This window comes from Teleopsis dalmanni, chromosome 2, assembly GCF_002237135.1.
Source record: "Teleopsis dalmanni isolate 2A chromosome 2, ASM223713v2, whole genome shotgun sequence".
NCBI lineage: Eukaryota > Metazoa > Arthropoda > Insecta > Diptera > Diopsidae > Teleopsis > Teleopsis dalmanni.
Genome location: NC_051847.1, coordinates 120007674 through 120020457, shown reverse-complemented (window position 1 = coordinate 120020457; position 12784 = coordinate 120007674). Strand labels below are relative to the sequence as shown.

At 30.1% G+C, this 12784-nt stretch overlaps 1 protein-coding gene across 1 annotated transcript; it reads right to left on the bottom strand.

Moving 5' to 3' along the window:
* Positions 1-11983: 11983 nt before the first annotated feature.
* Positions 11984-12742, bottom strand: LOC119675574 (uncharacterized protein K02A2.6-like). Its single transcript, XM_038086780.1, has one exon. It carries the CDS (start codon positions 12740-12742, stop codon positions 11984-11986), a length of 759 nt encoding a protein of 252 aa, XP_037942708.1.
* Between the last annotated feature and the right edge of the window lie 42 nt (positions 12743-12784).

Sequence of the window (12784 nt, the reverse complement as noted above, 5' to 3'; positions counted from 1 at the left end):
AGAAATTTTTTTTAAATAACTTTGATTTTATCTTAATCAAATACAACTTTTTTATTTATAAATTTAAAAATTTTAAATAATAAGTAGTCTTAGGTTAACTGCCCCCTACGACCGCCTTCATATATATGTTATTTGGCACTCTGCATATTAAGGAGAAATCCCTTAAGAGTTTTCTATTTGCTTTGAAATGTATTCAATGGATAATTTCTTTATGTTTATAGTATTCCATTCTGCCTTTGTTACGTTTCTGCTTCAATAAAACGACAACATTGCATTGTGCTCCATTGGATGCTTCAGCATGAAGTTGAAAATTGAAAGCAAACATTATACATTTTTCGGGATTATAGCCAAATGGATATGAAGGCACTTTACATTATATTACTCCTAAGTACATTTTCTCGTTTAAAAATATCCTTTTTGTTTCTTAGTGAGTTTCTGAGATTCTCCAAGCTCCTTGCAGCTACCAAGGAACTTCTTAGCTTCGTTTAAGTACGAGCGCATGAAGTCATACATATTCCAACATAAGTGGCCAGTTGATGAAATAAAAGGAACAAAGCGAAATAATGGAGTCAATAAGTGAAATAAGTTTTCTGTTTTTTCGAATTATAGAAAAGGATATAAGAAAAGCAGTTAATAATTTTGTTTATTGAAAATTGCCATTTTTTCCAGCAATTCAATTGTGTGTTAAATTGCAATAGTTCGGTCTTGCCAAGTATTTATTTTAGATTTAGTATAAATTTAAAATTTTATAAAGAAGTTTATGTGAAACGATGTATTGAATAAATTCATGTTAGAAGTAAAATTAGACAGATTACTAGAGTATTTCTAGAGAGAATTTAATGTATTGTAGAAAGTAGAAGTAGAAGCTAATTGGTATAATACGATCGATCAGTTTTTATGAAATTTATCTTATCTTATCTATATATTAGTTTTACTGAGTAGAAATTGGAAACATAAAATGGGAGGCACAGCCACTGTTGCCACTTATGGTACTTTAGTACCAAAATTGGTACTTTTTTTTTTTTTTGGGAACTCATTTTCAAAAACTGTACATTTTTGACGACCCAAACTTTATCGGATATTTCCAAATAATTTTTTTTTATAAATGGCAACTTTCCACTTTTATATTTTGTTCATTTATAACACTATAAAAAACACAGAACGAGAAAACAAAAAGGTCCAAAAAAATTTTGGACCTTTTTTTACAGAAATGGTACCTTTTTAAACCAATTTTGGTACAGAAAAAAATTTTCAAGTGGCAACCGTGGGCACAGCAGAGTATCGATAACAAAAAAAAACAAGTATTCAAATCTTTCTGATGTAGTAATCAAAAAATACTTAAATAGTTGGACATTTATTATAGTTGGACGTATGTTTGCGTCACAAGTATGATTATTAAAATAAGCATTGAACAAAGAAAAACTATTAAACTTAAATTTTATGCAATGTAAAATTCTTACAAAAAGGTTTCATTTGACGAATAAATTTTATGGAGATGATTAATTATTCCATGACAGAATTCATAAGTGGAACAAGTAGTTTGAAAACAGTTATGAGAATATGATAAATGGAAATATGTGATCATATAAGATATCATGAATTGATCAAAAATCAACTAGTATTGAATCACTAGCATCAAATCATTAAAATTTTGAATTGAGCACACCAAACACATCATTGCACGGTTTGTTCAGCATAAGTGGATTAACGACTAAAAATCGCTTAGAATTTAATATTCGAGAGACATTATCTGAAAGGCAAACCAAGAAGAAACTAAGTGCTAAAGACCCGAGAGGAAGTCCACAGAAGGCACTAAACCCAAAGATCTTCTTTTGAAGCGTTTTGAAGCATTTAATGAATAGTGTTTCTTATATTCGTCTTGGAGCTTGTTGTCTTAGTTAACCCATTAATACACACTTTTTACTAGAAATCACATTTTAACTCCTCAATGATTAGTCATATTTATTGGATCATTCGACTTTTACCTATTCTAAAACATTAGTATGCGTTTGTAACGGAAATGAGAGCATTATATGGAAAGAGAAATGTCAACCAAGCTGTCCAAAAGCATTGTACCAACTCTGATATTACTAAAGAACTATAAGTAATTATAGTTATATAGGTAAAAATTATGTTGCATATTTAATGGCACAGAACAGTAAATTAGACACAATTAGAGCAAATAGTACTAGTATATATCTTAAAAAAATTGTTAAGAAAGGGAACTACGATCGCGAGAACGATAAGTTAAGTCATATCCTGTATTAATAAGGTTGTACATATAGCAGTAGAATGTGAGATCAATATATGAACCAAAAATTACCTGGCCAAGAACAGAAGTAAATTTTACAACACACTTTTCAAATAAACTATGTGCAATAACATTGGAGAGGGAAATATAAAATTCCTCAATAATCTACTCCGTGATAAAGCTATTTTGATATTAAATTTTTAATTAAATATTCATGAATAAAAATAATAGTTTTGTAGTGATCTCTTACACATATTTTACTATTTAACATTCTGATATTGTCCTGCATATATTATCATGATTAGATACATATCATGAAATTGTGATTTCTCTGGATCTAGGCGTTCTGCATCTTTAGAAGAAAGGTTTCCACTGATCTAATAAATATATTCTATTCATATATGACTCAATTCTATATCTATTCATATATAGATATATCTATCTTTAGATATAGTAAGTGAGTGAGTGAGAGGTGAGACGTAGTGCTTACAATAATGGATTTGTGAATTATACTTATGTATTTACTTCATTTTTCGAAGTGAAGTAAATATATAATTTATAAATATATAAATAATAATAAATAAATAATATTTATTTATCAATAATACTCTACAGAATTAATGGAAGGATGTGATAATTCATATAATTGTTAGATTCTATAGCAAGTTGGAAGTTGGAAAGTTGGAAATAACTTTTAAATGTTTGGAAATAGCATCTTTTTTTATATACTCGTATTTTATACATTTTAGCGATATGTGTTATATGTATTATTCTATATAGATATATTGGGTAAATAGATATTTCTGTTAATACATTATCACAAGACTGCATGATTTCAAATGATGAAATTTGTGTCTAAATTGGACATATTTTTATAATTTTCGATATTCGTAATTCTGGAGATTTACTGCTATAAACACATTATACTATTTATGTTAGTTTTCAGAAAAGCACAACGGAAGTTGTTTTCCAGTTCAGTTATTTTAATGCTAAATAATTTCAATTACATACAAATTTCTTAGACCAACTCTCAATGGCATTACGACGCTGGTTTCTTAACCATCATTCCTATAACTTTGATAAATGTTAAGTTTGCATAAAAAATGCTTGCTGTGTAAGAAAATGCGGATAGTTAAAAAACTTTAATCCCTCAAAGAATTTCAATTAAATTATTAGGGCAACATTTAAGCATTCCCTTCGCTTCCCTTCACTTCTCAACCATTCACTATACTCAAGCAATGGCAACAAAGTATAAGAAAAAACGTCAATATAATGCTTTGAGCAGAATTTTGGGCTAAAAAAATTGCTTTACAAAAACAACAAGGACCAAGGAAGTGAGGAAGCGAGGAAGAGAGGTGGTGTGAAGGACTACTGAGTGCAGCAGTTTGTAGCGAAATGGCTGAAATGAGTTTGCGAATTTTTACAGTGTGGCAACTTGCGTGTAGTACAGACCAGTAAGAAAAAAAAGCAAGAGACCAGTAGTAAAAAATAAGGCAGAAAGTTAAATCCGAAGAAATTAAATCAGAAACAAATCTGAGTAAGTGTAATGAAAAGAATTTTGTACAGAAATAAAAATGCGAATTTCATAGAATAAAGCGGGAAAGATGGGCATTTTAAGGTACCGGAACCCACGAACCAGTGCCAGCTAAGGGTAAATGTGCTGGAGGTAAGCACGTCATTGCCTCCAAGCGAAATCGTTTCGCTGCTTTGCTTCGCTTTAATTAGTTTTAGTTTTGCTGCGAGTGAAAGAAAATGAAACTCTCAACGCAGCATTCATAAACGCCGTGGAATTTGAAAAAATTTTGATTTTCATTTCAGTTGGGAGCGTTTTAATTGCTTCAACCGATTTCACATAACGGAATTTCTTTACTACGTTTTCTTCGTAATCAGTTCTCTCAACAAATATGCATAAAAATTTATTCCATTACATAGAATATGAAAACCGGATATGGATAATAATATACGGATAAACAATTTTTTTCAAATTAATGATTTATGAGATGAATCTACTTAATCTAAACATTATAGTTACACTGATAAAAAATCATTGTAAATGCGACAGTTAAGAAGATTCACTGATCCTGAACACATTAAAGTTGACGCTATCCTTAACCTTAGCAGAATCGATATTAAAATCTACATTGAACTTCCTACAGGACACTGAAGATTTAAGATTTTAGGTGCGGTAGAAAGTAATTCCTGTTGACTCTGTTATGAGGAGAAGCAAACATCAGAACATATCCTATTGCAACTGCACAGCGGCGGCAAGAGGTAGACTTGACAACCTTGAAAGCGGGATCTTAGTCCCTAATCAAATAGGTAAGATTAAGCCAACAGCAATTACGAGATTTATAAATAGTCTAGAATTGTTTTAGTTTGACCTTTAGGCACACAATAGATCTTCTAGGTCGGGGTGCATTCATAGCCAATTATTTAGTAATAATAATAATGTGTGTGCTTACAAAAAATAATATAAATAAATGAAGAATAATAAAGAAATAAGATTTTACTTTTGTTTATATAAAAAAATATAAATTTGTCAGAACTACGTTATTACTAAAAGTATAAAATATTGATTAACAATATAGTAGACTTAAATAATTTCTAATGAATATACATACCATAAAACATTTTTCATAATCTATCATACAGCCTTTTTCTGACTGTCGTTGCAAACATTCATATGCTAATCTTTCATTCCCACGACATAACCAGACCAGCGAACCAGTCTTCATAGAGATCAAGACTACAGAACTTGCAAATAGCTTTTCTTTTGAACACTATTGGTGGTTTCATTTTATTCCGTATTAACGTCCATGATTCTGTGACATATCAGTGTAGCACATCAATTCAGCACTACATATATTAATAACAATTATAATTCGTTATGTTTTCAAGTTAATATAGTTGTTGTTGTTGTTTATGACTATGCTAAGATATATAATTTGATTGTCACCTTTAAGAATAGAGTCATTTCATTACCCGAATGATGAATATCACAGCTCAAACATGAAATATAATTCGCTTTACAATAATTTACAGCACTGACCGTTCAATCGTAGGAATAAAGGTGTAAGGCTTACCACGTTCCATTGGTACGCTCAAAATGCTGACGTTGACAGTATATGCAAGTTGACAGTATATGCAAGTTGACAGTATATCGGCATATATTTGTATAATATTTTGCCATTACGATAAAAATCTATTTTGAGCATGATATTTCCAAGAAGATAAAAATTGCTTGGTATTTAGGGATTCGGAATCTTGTAGTAATATTTCAAAGGATACTCAAATATTGTTTGAATTAAAGTTGCTTGATTGACTTTGATTAATTCTAATATAAGAAAGGATTTATTAAGCGAATATAATTCACTTTTTTTAATAATATTAATAACATAGATTATAATATAATTGATTGTATAAAACACAATATTATAAATAAGTATCATTCATTATTGAAAAATATAAGATCAAACTAAATACGATTTTGGAATTCGTTAAGTGTAAAAATTTTCTTACGAGAATATTTATCCTCAAAATAATCTCATAAAATATATATATATATATTTGTTATATAAGCCTATAATATCTCTAATAAGTATTGTTAATATGCGGATTTTATTTACTTTTAGATTATTTTACAATAAATGAGATTTAATTCAACCCCTAATTCAATGATCCAATGTAACTAGAATGAGTCTAGATATTGGTGATAGTTGTGTAGAATTGATAGTAATATTTTTACAGATTTGTCATAAGAGAAGGAACCAATTAGTTTAATATTTAATTAATTGGGATTAGCAATCATATTAAGCAACTCAAAAATTTCGGAATAAATTACAATTGAACAAATGTTCTTCAGATTTATATAGTCAATATTTGAACATACATTATTATGGTGTAAAACATAATAAAATCATTGTAATAAATGTGTTCATAAAATTTTAGTAAAATTATTTAAGATTAGACTGTTACAAGACTACTGGTAGAACTACTTTCTCTTTTTCTCTTAACAAAAACCATTTTGATTCATTGATAAATTCTTTCGGCTTTTCAATTGTGGTTTTAGTAGGGGTCAATAGCGACACAGTTGGATTGTAACTTCCACATATAACTTCTTAATAGTTCATGGTCTTCAGTTAGTACTTTTAGAAATAGAAGCCTTAATTATTCTGTATACCTGATCGACCTGGTCTTTTATTCTAATTAATATTTTATTCTGATAATTTGAATAAGAGTAGTGAAGAATGCATGTTTTTACATCTATTTTTGATAGCATATATGCGTTGTCTATTGAAATATTACTATATTGCCTCACAGATGAAGTGGTTACGATATTTCTATGCTAACGCCCTTGGGAAAGGTGGGAGCAAAAAAAAGTTGTAGTTTAGTTTTTTTGGGATTTTGGGATTTCATTGTAATTTGACGATCATTGAATGCAGTAATATTCCGCACAATATTGATATTAGCCGTTATTAATTTGGTTGCTGCAGTCACACTCAGATTTTCATATTGGAAGATAATTCAATTAAGCCATGCATGACTTTAAATCAGATCCTCAAAGAAGATTGAGTAGTCCATTTTGTCCGTTGTGAAATATTGCAGACTAATTAATATTTTATTAATTTTAATAACAGGTATATTAACATCTTTTCGATTGTGAATATCTATATAAAAGTATAGTTAAAGTATTATTTTAAAAATGATAAAATTATTAAAAGGTAAAACTTTTTATAAATAAATTAATTTGAATATTAAATTATATATTAATTATATTATATTATATATTATGTAGTATTATATATTATATAATATTATATTATATATTTATTATACTATATTCTATATTATATCATTACACACATTATACATTATACATTTTACTGGGGCAAAAGCCCCAGTACAGCATAGGGCTTTTGCACATTCTTTTATACTACACCGAACTCTGTTTTTCGATTCTTCTTCTCGATCGAATACAGAAATTTAGTATTTAGTTTTAAGCAGAGGTTTTTCTTATTAATAATATTATATTATAATATAATAATATCATAATATGACATTAGAATTCATAAAACGATTAGCAATATTTGTTTTAATTGAAAATAATCGATAATAAACGTTATAAATATTCATACACCCACGACTAATTCATATGAGTAGAAGGATATAAATTGAATATTTTAATATTTTGATGCATTTAATTAAAGTCCAAGTTCCACTGATACTCAAACTGAGGTTTTTAGTATTCCGCACTTTATTCGATTGCAATCTGGAAGGTGTGTCGATTTGGTGCAATCCTTCATTAGACAATTAAATTTCAATTTTGCAAATAAAATAACTCATAATTAAATATAGAACTGCAAGTGTTAAATTTGAATCAAGCCAAAAAAAACTCATAGAAAATTTGATTTATAGGCTAGAAAAAAAACTGAATCCAATAGCACTTGACAGCTTTTCACATAAAAAATTGGTGCCACTCAAGGAAATTTAATTTGTGGAAAATAAAAATTTTATTTTAGTCTTGATTAAAGCTATAAATCGGTTTGAATATATTGTTCCGATATAAATATTTTCAAAAAGCCATGTTCTTCAAGTCTAAAGCGGTTGATGTATTAAATTAACTAAATCATTTTTATATATAATGAATATCTGTTTATAATTCTTTTAAAAAAGTATTTATGTTCAGAAGATTTCATGATAATTTAAGAATATTTGTATTATAAAAATATAAATTGTTAATAAGAGTTATTAAAATTGACCAACACCCTATAGACGGGTCTTGAAACCAAACCTTAATCATTACGAAAACGAACACAGGACGAAATAAAATATATTAATGGAAGATTATTATTTTATACATCTATTTATTTTAAATACTACGAATAAGAATAAAAAAGATTCGAATAGTTGCAGTTACGTTATGACCTGCATTTAAGTCTTAGGAGGAACATAGTTATACATACATAAATTATTTTGAGATTTCCAAAATTTAAATTTTAATAGAAAATCTAATTAAATAGAAAAAATTATAATATAATAATGTAATATACTAATTTTTTAATATAATAATAAAATAAACAACAAGTTCTTATTATTATACATTATATACTCATGCAAAAATATAGTCTTGATTCAAAAGGATTTTCTATCTTCTAAATGACTTGATGTGTGTAGGTAATAAGTACGGAAGGCATAGGCTATTCCAGCATATAGTAGGCAAGGGTCTCATTTACTTCCATATTATAAAGAGAACACTGCGATTAATTCGATATAATTGCCCATTGTGCAGAACCGAAAGTTATATTTTGTGGATAGTCATTCAGATAATTTTGAAGTGGACAGGCTTCTAGTAATTAACAGTTCAGAAAAAAAAAATTCCTATAATAAAATGTTTCCATATTTTAAGAATCGATTCATTCTTAGTTTTTACTCATTTTTAGTTAAGACCGCATATCAATTGGTCGTGTTTTTTCCAAACGCGATCTTCTCTTGGCGTAGACTCTAGAACTGATGTGAGAACGATATTACTTTTCTTAACATCCGATTCAGTTGTTGATTTGTCATATGTGAAACTAGAAAAAGTAACCCCGACCCCTACTTCTAACCGTGCAAATAGTCGTCTACCAGTTAAATTTTCTCTGACTTAAGGATAGACTATGCATGCACTGCGATTTGAAAGATTTTTTGTGCAGTTCTCTGACTTAATATTATCGACTTCATATTCTCGGACTTAATATTATAATTAAGATAGTTATGTTAACGTATTATTTTTTCTTAAACTATCTTCCTAATAAGCGCTTCAGGCTTACATAAATATTTTTCAATTTCAATAATTCAATTTCTATCATTATTGTTAAAAGTGTGGAGCTATCGGTCTTTGTTCATATTTTGTGGTCGTGCTGGAGCCTTATGTATATTGTAGTCCCCAAACATGTTATTTTGTTAGTTAGTTGGTTGTGGTAGTGTGAGGAACGAATACTCCTCCGCCATTTTGGAACCACAAATCCTCGTAATAATGGGTAGAAAAGAAAAAGTCAAGCTAGAACGAGCCAGAGGCATTTATAAAGGCAAAAGTTTGGCCCATGCTAATGGTGGAGATATCGTCGAGTGCGTTAAAGAAAGGGGCCATCAGAAACTTAAGCCTAGTTCTGGCCAAGCCTGGACATAGACACAGCAGGTGTTCTCGTGTCTTTCTTCGAGAGCCGTCCTATGATCCTGTGCTCTGTAAAGGCAGATATTAACCTAGGTACTTCAAATTTGCTTCTGTGTATCAAGTCGAAGGTTCTTTGGAATAGATTGAACCTGACTGCTGAGATGGCGATAAGTAAACCTTCGACCGTAGCTGTCAGGGTAGTGATTGAAATAGGAGGATCCGTGAAAGACACGCCCAGTCCAGCAGGCCCGGATTGCCTTTAACCCAAACTAGAGTTACCTTAGACCACTCAGTACGTTAATAAATTCTTTATATTCTTGCACAAATTTGGATGAAATACAGACAATTGATAAGGCTTTAATAGCTGCCTGACTGTTAGTTAGAATATAGTCTTCCTTTTCGCGAAAGACTATGTTTAAAGCAAGAGCACATGTCTTTAGGGTGGCGAAGATTTTTGCCTGACATGCTACACATATTGTTTTTTTGAGGTTCATGTACGGGTTTAGAGAGAAGTTTATGTGATAATTCTGCCATCAATGACCAGAACTTCCTTTAGTTTTAGTGGTAACAGGGTGTACTGCACATGTTTGAGATTAAGATAAGGAAGGCATTTAGATTTAGGTCTTAGGTTGCCATGAAAATTAAATGTATTGTTATATTAAGGATAATGTAAAACTAAATTGCAGTTTTAAATACTTAGAAAACAATTTACGTTGTGTGTTTAATTGAACAGTTTTTGATTGACATCAACAATAATTGCACAAAATTTGTCCCGCTTTGGGCGATACTGGGACGTTATATTCGTACATGGAATCTACATTTTGTCAGTAATTGTAACAAAACTTGCATAATTAATTAAATAATAGCTGAATTAAGTTTGATTTAATTTCAACTATTTCAGCACATTTACTGTGAATTTCAAATAGCCTGTGAATATTTGCACTCTATTTTTCATATTTTCCCATTCACCTTACACTGAATGAAGGATTTCAAATTTAAAACTATTCAATTTATGCATAAACGATAATTTTAATTAATTTTCAAATAAATGCCAAATCAATCAAATGTGTTTTTGTTATCCTGCAGTTATTTTAATGGTGCCATTTCATATGAACCGAAGTGGAGAAGTGGAAAAAAGTTGATCGAAAATTATTACGTGTAACAAATTTTAATTAAAATTCCCCGGAAGCAGTATGCCAACAACTCTAATACCAACACCAACAACAACAACAGATATAAAATTGCATTCGTATACGTATTGTAGGCGGGAGGATTGCTGGGGCCAGTAGAAGGAAGTTCCAAATAAAACTTCTTTTTGATTGCGAATTTTATGTTTGCTCTACACATTTCAAATATTTGAAACTTCATCGTAATTAATCACTTTATGGCTCTGGTCAATGCTGCTTTGTTATCGTATAGTTGAGCCGCTCATTAATTATACCCGTTCCGGTATGAGCCAGAGTGAGCCGGAGTGAGTCGGAGTGAGCCATGCTACTCAAAAACTTCTGCTACTTCCGTTTCATTTAATTTTATTTCATTTCATTTCGTTTCGCTTCATTTTAAGGTTTTCGGTCAAATTAAATGTGACCATTATCCTACTTAACGCCATCACGGCTTCAGCGGCAACAACATTTTCGGGCTCATTATTGTTATTAGAATACAATAAGCATTACGCCTAATCGTCATGTTAATTTAATTGCGACGAAGACAAAAATTGTAAATAATTCCAGCCGCAATGTTTTGGCTTCTCTTCTCTTTTGTATTTGATAGGAATTAAGTACGCATTAGGGTTATGGACCAAAAGGACAGCTCGTGTTCGGTAAACTTTCATTGTTTTTCAAATTAGTCAAATTAATTGTTTTTTCATTCTTGTTTCGTTTTATCTTTAATGACACTTGGCTTTAGACATTCGAAATTATACTGAAATCATTAATTTGACGATTCCGTATTTGCAATTATGTTTAATGTAGATAAGAGATGAAAGAATGAAGAATGAATAATGGGAGAAATTGTTAGAACTCGAGTATGAAATAATAATAATAATAATAATATGTCCATAATAAACAGAAGGAAATTAAAAAATATATAGGATGTTCCTTACTAAACGACATAAATGCAGGTGATAAATCTTTGGGTCAGGAGAAGAAAAATGTCACACTGGGGGTAAAGTCCATTTTCAATATATTCATGCAGATAAGAGAATAAAGAAATAATGGTAGAAGTTCATAGAACTCGAGTATGAAATAATAATTAATATGAAATAATGAAGTCAAAAATAATAAATATAATAACAATAATAATAATTATTATTTTTTCCATAATAAATAAAGGGAAAAATAAAAAATATATGCGATGTTCCCGACTAAATGACATAAATGCAGATAATAAATCTTTGGGTCAGCAGAAGAAAAATGTCACACCGGAGGTAAGGTCCTTTTGCAATATATTGATGTAGATAAGAAAATAAAGAAATGGTAGAAATTCATAGAACTCGAGTATGAAATAATAATTAATATGAAATAATGAAATCAAAAATAATAAATATAATAACAATAATAATAATTATTATTTTTTCCATACTAAACAAAGAGGAAAATAAAAAATATATGCGATGTTTCACTAGGCATTAATGTTGATTGGCTAGATGAAGGCGGTGTGGCATTGATGAAATTTGGAGCGAATTCAAATATTGGTTGTGAAGAGAGGTCAGAGCTACTTCTAGTTTTAAGCTGATTAACGTGACGTTTGATGTAACCAAAAGATGTGTTCACTCGGTAAACCATTTTACCAAGTTGTTTCACAATAACTCCTTTTATCCATTTTTCCCCTCTTGCGTAGTTTCGAGCGAAGACGGGTTGCTTTAGACTGAATTTCATTTTCCGTTTCGAAGCTTCAAGGTGCTTCCTAGGCGATTCAAACAGTTGACTCAACAGGGTGGGAACAGGCCTTCTATGTAAAAGTTCTGCAGGTGATTTACCTTCAGCATTCGGCATTGCACGATATGTTGCAAGGTATTTTGATGCAGCGAATTTGAGAGACAATCCATCGTCAATGTTTTTCTTAACAGCAGTTTTAAAAAATCTGACGAATCGTTCGGCTAACCCGTTTGAGGCTGGATGAAACGGCGCTGTTGTTATATGTTTGATGCCAAGTTTTGAGCAAAAATGTTTGAATGCTTGAGCTGTAAATTGCGGACCATTGTCACTTACGATGGTTTCTGGTATACCTTCCAGAGAAAATATAGAAGACAATGCTGATATGGTGTCAACCGTTGTTGTTGTAGATAGTTGTACAACGAACGGAAATTGCGAGAAAGCGTCGACACAAATTAGCCACATTGAATTACAAAATGGACCAGCAAAGTCGATATGTACTCTCTC